Genomic DNA, 16,155 nt, shown 5'->3' with positions numbered 1-16,155 from the left:
AAAGCTAATAATAATATTAACTTCAAAAGAATAAAATAAAAAAAGTTGATATTATTGTGAACTGATTGGGGCATGCCAGAAGTCTGTCCCAGTCCTTTTCAGTTGTTAAGAAGAGCTAGACTAAGGGACTTGTAGTTTTGTGGTACTTTCTGGTTTTCTAAAGTATATGTTAATAGGCCCACCGTATTTAGGAAAGAAAGAAAGAGAAAAACAAATAAAAGGCAAATTAAGTAGACGAGGATTTACGTACAACTATACATCCAGCTTTTAAAATATCCAAGTTGATTTTCTCTTGAGAATGCGGAGACCATTTTTGCCATCCTATGCAAGTTCTCTTCCAAAAACCGGTTAACCGCAGCTGAATTTTGTCGTCGTTCCCAGAGCTCCAGTGCCAAATCTATGGATGCATATACGTATTGATATACAAGAGAGAAATATTTAATGAAAATTTCCACGCGTCACCATCATTTTATAAGATTTCATTGAAGTGTGTTTACTACATATATATAGTGAGAGAGAGAGAGAGACATATAGCTAGGGTACATGTAAGAGAGATTATGTGAAATGGATGATCAGATGAGTGGCAATCATTTTTGAATTTGAACGGTCAAATGGATGATCAGATGGGCGGCCAATTATTTTTTAATTCAAATGGCTGTAATTGTTAGAGTGCGCCTCAAATTCCGCTGAAGATTCAGTTTTGGAAGAATTGGGTCCAAATTGTGTGGACCGATCCAACATGTCTGGAGAATTGAAGATTGTATTCCAGAGGAATTGGACCAGTCCAACTTCTACGTACTAGTCCATTAGCCCTGATATGTGCAAAAATTAGTTTCATTTTCTGTTTCGGGACTTTTCTATATATTGGAAGAAATTGTTTCTCATTGGAATGCTTATATTTTAGAATTGGAAATTGTTTTGGTAACTCTTTAGTAGGCAAGAACTCTGGTGCAACAAGAAATTGGGAATAGAGATGAAGTTGACAAAAAAAGTGTAAGAAGAGAAGTTTGAAGAGTGAGATAGAGAGAGAATTGTAAGAGAGAGAGAGAGAGTTGAGTTGAGTTCACTTCAGTTTGTGAGAAGAGAAGTGAGTGTGTAATCTTGATATTGAAAGAAAGTACTAGTTCTTCAAATGACAATTTGACAAACCATATAAATCTTGTTTGTTTGTGTGCATGTGCATTATTTATCTTTAGGGTAATTTGTACTCACACCCCCTGAGGTTTGAGTCAACACCACTCAGCAACCGGTTAACGTACTAGTTTTCATTGGCACCCTCTGAGATTTCAAAAGTCATATTTACCCATGAATATGTTAATTGACAAAAATAACCCTAATCAATAGTCTTAATCCCCTCCTACCCACCACCGCCACACCCATACATCGCCACCTACACCGCCACCGCACACCCACTGCCACACCCACGCCCACCGTCACACCCACACATATACTACCACAACCACCGTCACACCCACACCGCCACAACCACAACCACCTCCACACCCCCCCCCCCTACCACACACACACATTGCCACCGCTATATAGCAATAGCGCCATCACCTACTCCACAACCAGTGCCACAAACAACCACCGCCACACCCACACCACCAAGACGAACCCATTCTCGCTCAAGGTTAGACTCACCCAAATACTTCGCGGCGGAGCAATTATCGAAAGTCACCAACTCTGACCAGGCCAAGATCGCCGAATCCGCCACTACCACAACACCTTAATGTCGCTAGACAGCACCACCATCGCTCAACGCTATCAATTCCGGCAGCTGGTTAAGTGAATCAGTGGAATGGTGGCTCATCCAAAGGCAACAGCTTCTTCTCTTCGACGGCTGTGGCGATCGAGACGTCCTCGACGCGTTGACGCTTCAGATCGGGGAGCAAATCGGCAATTCCTTTAGAACGGCGGCTCGTCGTTGGGACGTGACTAGCGCTATTCTCTGCCACAGCTCCCCTCCAAAACGCTATTACAAGAAAACCTCTTCTTCGACGGTGCCGCCTCTAAGCTTTCCTCCAACCTCGTTGCCGAACCTTTAGGATAGAGGTGTATTGTGTAGGGTTAAAGAGAGAAGTAAAATAAAGGGTATTTTGGTCCTTAAAAATTTAGTTTACAGGGTTATATTAGTAATTTACACTTTTTATGTATTTGTTGACCAAGTCAAAGGTTAAAATAGTCATTTTCTCAGGTAAAGGGGGTGTGTATGAACATTTTTGAAACCTCAGGGGTGTGAGTGAAAATTACCCTTATCTTTATAGAGTGAGATCTTGGGGTAATACCTAAGAGTAAAATCTTATGGATAAATAATATGATAAATGAATCAATTTTAAATTCTTTGAATAGTTGTAAAATCAATTTATTGATTATGAAGGTATGTTATCAGGATTCAAACTCCTCAAGTATAAGAGCTGAGTTGTATATAACTAAGAAAGACTCGATAAAATTCATATTGGAATTCTTGGAAGTTTAGTCAGTCTCTGTTAATTTCTTATCTCAAAATGGATTTCTTCATGGTCAGAGCCTATGAGCAAATTGTGTTAATATTTGTTCCCTACTTTATTATTTGTTCCCTCTTTCATAACATTTTTCTTTTACTTTCAAATTGCAATGGCAAAACCAGTTCGAAAAAATACTCATATCCGGCATCTTTTAATGTAGCAAATTTTGTGTCCATTAAGTTAGCAAAATCAAATTTCCTTTAAACCCAAAGGAAAAAAATTGGACCTGAAGCCTTATAAAACATAATGGACATAAAAGCAAAGAGTGCCTACTCTATGACATCCCGGATTTTTCGGCATTTCTGAATTTTTTAGTTTTTTTACGCCACGTTTTGCATGCCATAGACCAATTAGTGTGTCGTGTGGGTCCCGAGAGTCATTTAAGGTATTTCATTGAGTTTAGAACTCTTAGAAATGCACTCTGATCCATTTCGAACATTTTTGAGTTTTGGACTAGGGGATCCCGTATGGGTCCGGGGTGGCTTAAGTGCATGGGTATGGCGAGGGTCTAAGTGAAAGATCATTGGAGGGCATTATTATTTTATTTTTGGTGGATTGTTGCCTTAAAGTAATTTCATTAAAATTGCTTGGAGGAAATAAGTAATTAGTAATGAAATTTGGGGTTAAGTGGTGTAATTAGTAAAAAGTTGAGAGGGAGTTATATATATGAGATGTTTGGCAATCAAAGGACACTATTCATCATCTTCTTCCCCTCATTTTCTCTCTCTATATCTATAAATATATCACCTCCATGTAAAAGCTTTGAAAAGCTTCATTTTGAGGGCCTTAGCCTTTGATTTTGAGTGTACCCAAGAAAAGAAAGTTCTTCTCCTCCTTCTCCTCTACAAAACTATGGTGAGAAATTAAAGATTTGACCACTTTGAAATTTCCAAAATTCCTAGGGTTTGGATTTGGAAGAAAGGCTAGTTAGAGAAGTTATACAACATTTCTTGATGTATAAGATGATGTGATTTTGGTGGCATTGATGCATTTTTGAGATTTCGGCCTAGCAAGTTTATGGTTTTTGGGGTAGCTCCAAGAGGGAATGTTGTTCCCCTTCTCTTCCTCTACATTTTGGTGGTATAAGCTTTCGATTTGGTGGGGTTTCAAGCTTGGAGCAAGTTAGGGCTTTGCATCCTTGAGGCAGGGGTTTGCTTAAATTGTGTAGTCCTAGGTTATGGTAATCAATTCTTTATTTCCCCTTTGAAAGCATGCTTAATTTGGTATGAATTGATTAATGGTGTCCTAGGGTTTCAAGCATGATCTTCAATTGCTTAATTATTAATTAGATGGAAATCAATGCCATTTTATGTGTTGTAAAGCATAACTATTATGTTACTAAGTGTGCCAATTTGGAAGATTATATTAACTATGTGTATAATTATGTATTGCTTGTGGTTTAATTGAGGTAGATGCTAAGTATTGTGAATTAATTCATGTCTAGCAAGCTTATTATATGACAACTTGCTTACATGAGACTATCTCTTGCATTTAAGTTAATGGTATGTGGTTTGGTTGCCAATATGAAATTCTTGATGATTTATGAGCAAAAGCATGCATATTGTTCTAATTGTAATTGTGTGTTGATGATGGAATGTATGGTTGTCCTAAATTTATTGTAATGCATATTTATGACATTACCATAGCATGGTATTGGTGTAGATGGAGTGGTTTGTGGGAAGTCATGGGTGGAAACGAGTTTTCAAAATTTGTGGAGCAAAGGTTTTTCTTAAAACTGATATTGGGAAGGTATCCCTCTAACGACGGTACTAACTAGCTATAAGGACGGAATGGGGTACTAAAAGTCTGGCTAACTAGTACATCTTTGGTGTGGGTGTGTCAGAGTCAGTTGTGTGTGTGTGGTGTGGACGCATAATGCATGGCATTTATTTGACCTTTGGATCATAGTCTATGTGCTTTGAGGTTGATTTGTGATTAAAATTCCCTTACATAACCCTTTTTCATTTTACTATACTCCTAAGTGGTTATTGTTATGTTTAATCAACTTAAGGAAACGTCATTTAGGCATCTCTACTAAGTGGTAGTGATTACCCCTTATCTTAAATATTTTAGGACTCAAAGGAATGAAGTGGATGATACATCTTCACAATCGTAGGCATTGATAGAAAGTGAAATTTGACATCATTTGTAGTACACATTATTTTTTTTGTAAAATTTTGGGCTTAAGCATATACTATTTATATTCATTCCAATGGCAATGTAAACTTAATATTTTAGGTATGTAATTGGTAACAATGGTATTGAATCCTTATATTATTAATGTGGTAACCGTATTCATTTGGACCATTTTTTAGCATTTAAGGCACGTTGATAGTGGTACAAGCATTTGGGCACGCAACCCATGAATTTGAATATATTTTGTATACATAATAATGTAAACCATTGGGAATGAATTACGTTATTAATGATTGTATCCTAAATTATTTTTTTCACATGTATAATCTTATATATACATTTACACATGGCATTCTATTTTTGTAGCATTGAGTTTTGGGCAAATTTAATTGTAAGTGGATTATTAATTATAATGTACCCTATAAGTGGCGTCTTTGCTTGGACGACCGGTCGTCACTTCGTAAGACCTGTCGTCAATCGAATAAATCAAGTTTTGGAGGATTGGTTACTATTCAATAAAAAGTTGGAGTTAAGACGACCAGTCGTCCCACCCTACAATTGGTCGTCACTTGTCAGGTCGCGTGCCTGCACGCACCACTTTGTGCGGCACAAGCATGTGTGCGGGGGGCACTAGACGACCGGTTATCGCCCCTATTCCTAATCACCTGTCAATATTTGCACAATTGACTTTGGTTTCCACTTTAATCACGTTACATAAATTATTCCCTATTGGAAACCTTTATCCATGTTTTAAGACCACGTTCCAAAGTCTGTTACACACCTTACTAGTGGCGTTATTTTTGTGTCAGTGATTCGAACCCATCAGATTTGGGTCCCTACATTGTAAATGACAGTTTTACCCTTTTTAGGCTTGAAGCCATAATAAATTACTAAATAACTATTTTTCCCTTTTGGGTTTTGAACCATTATTTGGCCACGGTAAATGATCATTATACCCCTATGGACTCTAAAGCTAGTATAATGATGTGAAATGGCCGTAGTACCCTTGTGTGACCTCGGGTTAGGGTAAGGACCCGGTTAGCGGTGCGGATTCCTAGATTTGAGTTGTTATAGAATTGGTATCAGAGCTTTAGGTTCAAAAACCTAAGGACGACGAGTAAGGTTGACCTAGGTGGGGTCAGAGTTGACTTGGCGATAGTATATGCATAAGCGTTTAAATGCTCGTATGTTTATTTCATGGCCATGATTAGTAAATGTAAATGTATTAATTGCGTATTGAGTTTATTATTTATTGAGTGTGAAACCATGCTCAGCTGCTAAATGCTAGATATTTATGTGCAATTAATTATATGATTAATGAAATAATTGATTTCGTTTAAAGCAAACTTGATTAGTTACGTGCTTACTTGTTAAATTTTATTATTGAAGAAAGCATGTTATACCTAATAATATGGCATATAGTTGAGCATAACTTATGCAAGCATATTATACATGTTAAGATGATGATTATTTGAGTATGAATTTATATATATATATATATATATATATATATATATATATATATATATATATGACGGGACATATTTCATGACTAATGTACACGTGGAGGTTGTTCATCCGGGGGCGAGCGTATTGTATATATTATCATGGTTCGTTATTTATTACGGTGTCAGTCGTTCGAATATGTGTGTTGTGATCTAAATAGGTAGGAAACTTAATCGTTCCTAAGTTTATGTGTGTTTAAGTTCTTATCGAATGAGTAATGTGAGTACCCTAACTCATGCATTGAGCTATTTTGTGCATTGTTGTTTTTGACCTCCTCTTTGCTTTTATAGTACTGTGCTTAAGGACTACGTGAAGTGGTGGATCCAAGTGAAGTTGGAGAGCGAGTAGATGAAGGGTCATCCAAACCGAATAGGGTTTCACTAGGAGAGGGCCAAGATAGGGAGGTGGATGATAATCCACAAGTATCGGTAGACGATGTTATATTAGTAAGGACTGTAGCCTCAGCTTTTAAGAACTTGGTGCATACCACAGTTCATCAAGTGGTACCACAACCGATTCTTCAGCCACAGGACATGAGGATGGACGGAATAACCAGTACCTTATTCAGTTTGACAAGCTTATGAAGGTAATGTTTAATGGAGGTTCAGACCCATTAGTTGCGGATGATTGGTTAGAACAATTTGAAAAGCATTTCAGGGCAATAGTCGTGCTCAATGATTGGTTGAAGATCACTTAGCCACGTATAAGTTCATTAACGACACGGCAGTATGGTAGAATACCATGACTAGCACTCATAATATTGGCAATATGAGTTGGGATACTTTCAAAAATCTTTCTTTAATAAATACTTCCAGAAGACTAAGAAGCGGGAATTAAGAATGCAGTTTGATAATCTTGAGCAAGGTGACATATCGGTGATAGGGAATGAGAATCGCTACTGATGTGTTAGGGAATGGGGAGAAAAAGACATGGCGGTTTGTGTATGGCCTAAATCATTCCATTAGGCCATGGATGACACTTTTGGGATTAAAGAGTTATTCAAAGGCGGTGACGAAAGTGCATATAGTAGAAGCTAAAACTAATGACTGGCAAGTAATTAGTGGTATTGGGGGTTCTCAGGTACAAGGTATGAGTATGGGTACTTCTTCCACGAGTCAGGGAAGAAGGAGGCACAGAGATGTTTCGTAATATTCTCAAGAACAACGGGCGGCATACGATACTCCTACTGTTGGTATGTCTTCAGGGTCTTCAAGGATGTGTGTGATGTGCTATCATTGCAAACAGCCAAGACACTACAAAGTGTCCTCTTGATAGGCCTAGTTCTAGGTTTGTTTTCAGTGTGGTCAACCAGGCCAGGGACTATCCAAAGATAAGTTAAGGTACTACATATGGTTGATTTTTATTATAATGGGAGGTTACCTGTGACTGTTTTGTGTAACGGGGGGATATCTGTGAGTCGTGTATGTTGTAACGGGGGCTACCTGTGAGTCGTATGTCTTGTGTTATAACAGGGGATAAATGTGAGTCTTATGATGTAACAAGGGATACCTATGAGTCTTATGTTGTAACAGGGGATACCTGTGATGTCTTGTGTTGTAACAGGGGATACCTGTGATGTCTTATGTTGTAACGGGGGCTACTCGTAAGTCGTGTGTGTGTGTGTGTGTGTGTGTGTGTGTGTGTGTGTGTTGGTAATGGGGGACACTTGTGAGCCTTGTCTTGTAACAGGGGGTTACTTGTGATTGCATTGTGTAACGAGGGATAATCGTGAGTTTTGTGTGTAACAGGAAGTACACGTACATTGTTATTCTGGTTGTTACGGGGGCTACCCATGAGTCTTGTGCAGTAGCGGGTTTATCTATGCTAAAATTGTGGACAAATCCAAAAGTGTGGATTCAGATCGAATGGTGATAGTTAGTGTGTGAGCCCGTGAGGTAGGATATTGTAATACCCCTAATTTTCAAAAGGATAGTCTTGGTATTTTGTTTAATTGTTTTCTTTTCATTAATTGTTTTATTTAATGTTTTAATTGGTTTAAGTGTAATTAGTTGTTTTCTTTTCATTAATTGTTTTATTTAATGTTTTAATTGGTTTAATTGTGTTCTGTAAATTCTTTGATTATTGTTTTATTTAGTTTTTGGTTAATTGGTAATTAAAATAAATTAAAGTTACTTGTTTTCCTAAATTCACGTTACTGTAAGATTGGTGGTAAGTTGCCGACATGTTTTTCACTTAGATGGTGTTATGGGCCGATTAGGTTTCATATTAGGGCTTCAATTAGCTTTAGGTTTGTGTAACCTTATAAATAGATGTAATAATGTTGTACTAGGGTTTAAAAAAAAAAAAACAAAAAAACAAAACCCAAAACACGTCTGTGGAAATAGAGATGAGGAACAGAGGAAGTTTGCAGTAGGAATCGCCGGAGATCGTAGAAGACAACGTGGAGATTTTTAACAAAAATCTCAAAAGGCAAGTTATATCCTTACTCTCTCCCTTAGGTTACGTGTTCTTTGCATTCTTAAATAATTCTAGGATTAAATTGAATCCATTAAAACAAAAGATGTTTTGTTCGTGCTAAAAAAAAAACTGAAACATATCACTATGTGTTGTGTGCATGGAAACCTGTTAAAACATGAATTATACTTGCATGATTGTTTATTTAAATTCCTGTTGGTGAAGTAATAAGGGCTTAAACATAGACTGGGAATGTTTAGAGGTTTAGTTTCAACCTCTGGAAACCATAGTAGAAGGATATAGAGAGTGCAGAAGACGTCGGGATCGGAGAAAACGGGGCAGAGAGGGAGAGAGCCGGCTCTCCCTAAGAGGGAGCCGGCTCCTTTTTAATTTGTAGGAGGCTCCTTTGGTTTGGAGCCGGCTCCAATGCTAAAGAAGGCGGGTCCAAACTTTGGGGAGCCAGCTCCTTTATGCATTTTTCATTTTTTTTCGTTTCCAGCCAGATTTGGTTACAGGGGTTGGTTTTCAGTGGTTTCAGTTGGGTTTGGTGATGTCTGTGGGATGTATGGAGGATGCTTAGAGATAATTATTAAGGTCCTAAGAGCTGTTAATAAAATTATTTACTTGGGTAGCTCAGACAGTAGATGGTTTAAATAAATTAATACACTGGCTAGAGTTAAAGTTTCTGTTAGTAATTTTCTGAGACGGATAATATAATTAAAACATGTTTCACTGCATATCATGATCATGTACTCGAATTATATTTGTTTTGGATGAGTTGGTATCGAGTGATTTAGGTTTTAAACAAACTTAGCACTACTGGATTCTGGGAACATTATAAGTTAAGTACGTATATATACCTACTATAATTTGTGTTTTGATGTTTTCATGATTACTATTAGTATCAGTTGTTGGAGTTATGAACTTAGTTGATAATTACTTTAATATCTGTACTATCAACTGTTGGAGGTATGGACTTCGTTGATGTTTACTCTAAATGTCTGTAATATCAACTGCTGAGTCTATTGAATGCAATTTTGAAATAATCTTATCACTATATCAGTTTTTATGGAACAACCTAAACTGTGTAGGTTTATGTACATACTGTGACTATGGGAATTGATGCTTACATTAACATTGTTAGTATCAGTAATGGATAAAGCTGAACATGATTATATATATATAGTTGACTGTGTTCCTAGATGCTTATACTATGATTTTAGTATCTGTGATGGAGATATGGATTCAGTTGAGGTCTACTTTAATTATTGGTATTATCAACTGCTGGATGATGGGACAGTATACATCGGTATGGGACGGTGGTATACTAGGGACGGTTTGGTTCCAAAATGCCAAAACCTACCTACTCTGGATTAAGAATTGGATTAACTAAAAGTTAAGTCCTATTGATTGTAGTGTCATGGCAACAACTAGTTGAGCGGTACTACTAGGATTCAGGATGGATTTTAAATATATTGTTATGGTACCTCGATATGAGCTTGAGTCTCAGGATCGACGGTTAGGGAGCGTATATGTGTTGGGATGCATAGCTGGATACGATGGTTAGAGGTGTACCCTGTTTAGGTTTAGGTACACATGCCCACTTCGTGTGCGTTTTTAGCATGTTACCTCTATTCAGGTTGAGACCAGCCTGTAGTCCAATGAGAGTCCTTTAGTATGACTATATATATATACACTTACGGACTATTAGCTATTGTTAAATTGTTTAGGGTGTACATGCGTATCGGGCCTCTGTTTGGATTGTAGTAGTATAGAACTTGCGCGTGGGCCTGACCCACTTCTATTTTTCAGGTACACGACAGTTCCAGGCTTAGACGTGTTCGTGCTGAGCAGAGGTCTCTATTCACTTTTCCGATGATGTAGGATTCTCTCCATAGTTTATTTCTGGATGCTTATTACAGTTGCTTTATTTTCCGTTTGGATGTTTACCAGGGGTCCACTAGAGATGGATTCCCGAGTTGTAAATTGATGGAGTTTTGGAGTTTGGGTTTGATGGATTTTAATAATTATAATATTTTGCGGATTCTATGTTTAGTTCCTTTCAGCTTTAATTTCATTTCTTAATTCATTTTGTATTCCGTGTTCATTATAAAATATTAATTGTTTGATATTCCCTCGGGCTCGGGCCTGGGCCTGATCAACCCGTGTCTCGGATCCGAGGGGTATCACAGTTGGTATCAGAGCACTCCAGGTTCAAGTGTCTCTAGGATTCTATCATATAAGACTTTCACGTAGCATTTTCTCTTGAGTAGAGCTTAAGTTAGGATTCATTGTATTCCTTATGGTTCGTATAGAAATGGTACTGACGTCTGTCTTTTCGTGTTAACAGATGGTTAACGCTAGAAATGGACAGAACATGTAAGGAACTAAGAAGGAAAGAAGAGCGGCACGTAGGCAACAATATCTCCTACGGCGTCAGCAAATGGAGGAAGAGCAGCAAAGGCTTGGGTTTTAAGATGACATGGATCAGTTTCAAGAGGAACAGGAGAATGTTCAACAGACTCTGGACCAGGTCAGAGATCCAGAGATTCCTCCTCACCTCAATGACCTCGTTGCTCAGGCTATAGAAGCTGGGGTAACAGCTGCACTTCGGAATCAGCCTCAGGTACAACCGGCACCACTACCAGCACCGATTATTCAGACGGATTCTTGGGGAAAGGCTAGGAGCTCTTTCACAAAGGGGAGTCCACCTGTGTTCTCAGGCTCAACCGATGCGAGAGCAGCTCACCCGTGGAAACAGGACATTGAGCGTCATCTTCATTTGGTTCAGTGCACGGAGGTTCAGAAGTAGATGCTTGCTACTTTCAAGTTAGTTGGGGATGCACTACAGTGGTGGGAGTCAGTTACCACCTCAGAGGAGAGGATGACATTGTCTTATGATGGGTTCAGTGCTCGCTTTGATGAGAAATATTTTCCCTATGCAGTCAGGGCAGCTATGAAGACCGAGTTTCTAAATCTGCAGCAGGGAAACATGACAGTGGCGGAGTATGAGCAGCAGTTCACACGCTTGTCTCTCTTTGCACCGGAGGAGGTGGATACAGATGAGAAGAAGCGTAACAGTTTCGTCAAGGGACTGATGTGGTCTATCAAGAGAGCTATTACAGGTAGTCCAGCCTATACTACCTATGCTCAGGTGGTAGACGCCGCTCTACAACAGTATCAGTTAACTATGGACATCAGACAGGCTCGTGGTGAGAAGCGGGGAGATAAAGACTCTACTAATCAGTCAGCTGAAAGGGGAATGGCAATGGTCACCGGCAGAATGACAAAGGCAAGTTCCAAGGACAACAGCCTTGGAAGAAGCACAAGGGTAGTTCAGATGCTCATCGGAATGGGGCACCTATTCAGAGGCAACAGAATGGAGGACCACAGGCAGGACAGGGTCAGCCACAGGCTAACCGACAGAGGAGGCCATTTGGTACTTTCCAGGGTAGTTGTTACACTTGTGGAGAGTATGGTCATGCCACCAGGTAGTGTCCTAAAGTAGGACAGGGACAGAGACAGTATGTGCAGCAGGGACAGAGGGCGCTAGTGCCTCTACCAGCTCCACAGGTTCCACGGATTCAGGAACAGACACATCTGGCTTTAACGGCACCTCCGCAGACTTAGGGACAGGCACCACAGCAGTTGCACTATAACAGGGTGTATAACCCCATGCCACAGGATGTTCAGGCACCTCAGACTATTGAGGGTAAGTTTCCTATTCATGGTTTGCATGGACGTGTTTTATTTGATACAGGTGCTACACACTCATTTGTAGCTAGGACTTTTGTTGCTTTATCTGGGATGAGGACGAAGGTATGCACTAGACCTTAGGGTATTTCTACACCATTGGGTGATACAGCTATTATACATGAGAGTGATGGGCCTGTGACACTAGATATTGGTAGACTCAGATTTCTAGCTAATCTATTGGTCCTGGACATACACACTTATGATGTGATACTTGGGATGGATTGGTTGTCTCACTACCATGCCCAAGTTGATTATTTTGATAGATCTATTATTTTCACCATACCTGGTCAGGATATGTACGTAGTAGCTACGCCACGTTCTAAAGGGGGTGGTAGCACCTATTTGTTCCATGTGGAGGAGGAAAATGAGGAGGGGATTACTGTGTCATTAGATAACATACCGATTGTACAGGATTTCCCGGATGTATTTCAAGAGATTCCAGGGTTGCCACCTAGTCGAGAGATTGATTTTGTGATAGACTTAGCTCCAGGCACTGCGCCTATTGCTAGGGCACCCTATAGGATGGCACCGGTGGAGATGAGAGAGCTGAGGGATCAGATTCAGCAGTTACTCAGCCAGGATTTTATTCGTAGGAGTACATCACCTTGGGGAGCACCGGTTCTGTTTGTGAAGAAGAATGATGGTTCGCTTCGTCTGTGTATAGATTACAGGGAGTTGAACAAGGTTACGATTCGTAACAAGTATCCTTTGCCCAAGATTGATGACTTGTTTGATCAGTTAAGGGGAGCCACATACTTCTCCAAGATTGATCTGTGTTCTGGGTATCATCAGCTGAGGGTTAAGGAGCAGGATGTTCCTAAGACAGCATTTCTCACGAGATATGGTTCTTATGAGTTTCGTTTTATGCCGTTTGGGACGACTAATGCACCTGCAGTATTCATGGACTTAATGAATAGAGTCTTCCGGGCTTATTTGGATCAGTTTGTTATTGTCTTTATTGATGACATCTTGATCTATTCTCGGTCGGAGGACGATCATGCTAGACATCTTTGCATAGTCTTGCAGACGCTTCGTGAGCACCAGTTATATGCCAAGTTCGAAAAGTGTGAATTTTGGCAGCGGGAGGTGAAATTTCTGGGTCACGTGGTTTCAGAAAAGGGGATAGCGGTAGATCCGGCCAAGGTTTCAGCGATGGTTGAGTGGGGACAACCTATATCACCTACTGAGATTCGGAGTTTTCTCGATCTGGCAGGATATTACAGGAGATTCATCCAGGGGTTCTCCAAAATAGCAGGACCACTCACTCATCTGACCAAGAAGGGTGTACAGTTCGTGTGGGATGAACACTGTCAGCGAGCTTTTGATGAGCTGAAAAGGAAGCTGACTTCTGCATCAGTTCTGGCTACTCCGCAGAGCGGGATAGAGTATCTTGTTTACATGGATGCTTTGTTGCAGGGTCTTGGATGTGTATTGATGCAGGAGGAGCGACCGATTTCTTATGGATCTCGGAAACTTAAGCCTCATAAGCTTAATTATCCAACACATGATTTGGAGTTGGCAGCAGTGGTCTTTGCCTTGCGTATTTGGAGGCATTATCTGTTGGGTGAGTCCTTCAGATTATTCAGTGATCACAAGAGTCTGCAGTACTTGTTCACTCAGCGGGAGCTGAATATGAGACAGCGCAGATGGTTGGAGTTTGTAAAAGACTATCATTTTTCTATACAGTACCATCCAGGGAAAGCGAATGTGGTGGTGGATGCACTCAGTCGCTGACCTGTTGGTAGTCTTTCTGCTCTATTCACTACTGAGTGGAATGCTTTGAAGAGTGTGGATGAGTTATCAGATGCTTTTATGAATTGCATGGTGGTTACACCTTCCATCATTCGCAAGGTTTTACAAGCACAACTCACCGATCAGCAGTGTGTCGACAAGGTCGCAGAGATAGCTTCCGGAGAGGTTCCATTCTACTATGTTTGGGCTGATGGAGGTTTAAGGTACAAGGGACGGTTAGTGGTACCTTCTGCTGATAATTTGAGGAAGGATGTGATGACTGAGACTCATCACTCTGAGTTCTCTGTTCATCTAGGAGGTGATAAAATGTATCAAGATATGAAGCGGCAGTTTTGGTGGGCAGGTATGAAGAGGGACATTGCTCTTTTTGTTTCTCAGTGTAGTACTTGTCAGATGGTTAAGATTAATCATCAGAGGCCGCCAGGAGCTCTACAGCCACTACCAATTCCGGAGTGGAAATGGGAGAGCATATCTATGGATTTTGTGGAAGGGTTGCCAAATTCTTTCAAGGGGCTTAATTCCATATGGGTCATTGTGGATAGGTTGACCAAGTCATCTCATTTCTTGCCTATTTGCACTGACTACACTTCAGAGCAGTTGGCGAGGCTTTACATTTCAGAGATTGTGAAGCTACATGGCATTCCATTGTCTATTATATCGGATAGGGATTCGAGCTTTGTATCTGGATTTTGGAAGAGTTTTCAGCAGCCTTTAGGTACGGAGTTACACCATAGTACTGCTTATCATCCTCAGACTGACGGACAGACTGAAAGGGTGAATCAGATTATGGAAGATATGCTTCGGTCGTGTGTTCTGGATTTCAAGGGCCACTGGGAGGACTATTTGCCACTTGCAGAGTTTGCTTATAACAATAGTTTCCAGAAGACTATTGGGATGGCACCTTTTGAGGCGTTATACGGTCGACCGTGTCGATTACCGGTTTGTTGGATGGCGGTTGGAGAGAATCGATTCTTGGGTCCTGAGTTTATCACGGATACTTCTGAGAAGATAGCTCTTATTCGAGATCGCATGCGTACTACCCAAAGTAGGCAGAAGAGCTATGCTGATCGTCATACTCGGGCATTGGAGTTTCAGGTTGGGGATCAGGTTCTACTCAAAGTGTCTCCTATAAAGGGTGTTATGCGCTTTGGGAAGCAAGAGAAGTTGTCACCGCGATTTGTCGGTCCATTCATGATTACAGATCGCATTGGAGCTGTTGCTTATTGGTTGGCACTTCCGGATATTTTGGATCGCGTCCACAACGTGATTCATGTTTCCATGTTACGGAAATTTCTACGAGATGAGGATCGGTATCAGCATATCGATGTTGGGGAGATTGAGTTGCAGCCGGATGCAACTTATTTAGAGCCACCGTGTCGTATCGTCGACCGACGAGATCAGATTCTTTGTAATAAGGTTATTCCTTTGGTTCGTGTTCAGTGGAGCCATCACAATAAGGCTGAGTCTACTTGGGAACGGGAGGATACCATTCGCTCGAAGTTTCCTGAAATTTTGGAAGAAGGTAAGAGCGAATTCCGAGGACGGAATTCCTTTTGTTAGGGGGGAAGAATGTAATGCCCTTAATTTTCAAAAGGATAGTCTCGGTATTTTGTTTAATTGTTTTATTTTCATTAATTGTTTTATTTAATATTTTAATTGGTTTAAGTGTAATTAGTTGTTTTCTTTTCATTAATTGTTTTATTTAATGTTTTAATTGGTTTAATTGTGTTCTGTAAATTCTTTTTTTATTTAGTTTTTGGTTAATTGGTAATTAAAATAAATTAAAGTTATTTGTTTTCCTAAATTCACGTTACTGTAAGATTGGTGGTAAGTTGCCAACATGTTTTTCACTTAGATGGTGTTATGGGCCGATTAGGTTTCACATTAGGGCTTCAATTAGCTTTAGGTTTGTGTAACCTTATAAATAGATGTAATAATGTTGTACTAGGGTTTAAAAAAAACAAAAAAACAAAAAAACAAAACCCAAAACACATCTGTGGAAATAGAGATGAGGAACAGATGAAGTTTGCAGTAGGAATCGCCGGAGATCGTAGAAGACAACGTGGAGATTTTTAACAAAAAT

General features: G+C 39.8%; 1 protein-coding gene across 3 annotated transcripts in view; it reads right to left on the bottom strand.

Moving 5' to 3' along the window:
* LOC132274389 (ankyrin repeat-containing protein ITN1-like) overlaps positions 1-16,155 on the bottom strand; it is a 30,225-nt gene that overhangs the window by 2,927 nt on the left and 11,143 nt on the right. The window contains exon 4 of one of the 3 annotated variants that reach the window (XM_059775659.1): positions 251-397. The exons of the other annotated variants lie outside the window; for them this stretch is intronic. Coding sequence (XP_059631642.1) covers positions 251-397 — 147 coding nt within the window. The remainder of the gene's footprint in view (positions 1-250; positions 398-16,155) is intronic. 3 annotated transcript variants of the gene reach the window in all.

The sequence above is a fragment of the Cornus florida genome, unplaced genomic scaffold (assembly GCF_030987335.1).
Source record: "Cornus florida cultivar Cherokee Brave unplaced genomic scaffold, ASM3098733v1 CherokeeBrave_3.0.0_Hap2_Chr09, whole genome shotgun sequence".
Classification (NCBI taxonomy): domain Eukaryota; kingdom Viridiplantae; phylum Streptophyta; class Magnoliopsida; order Cornales; family Cornaceae; genus Cornus; species Cornus florida.
Note: the sequence above shows the minus strand (reverse complement) of the source record. Positions and strands in the feature narration are given on the sequence as shown.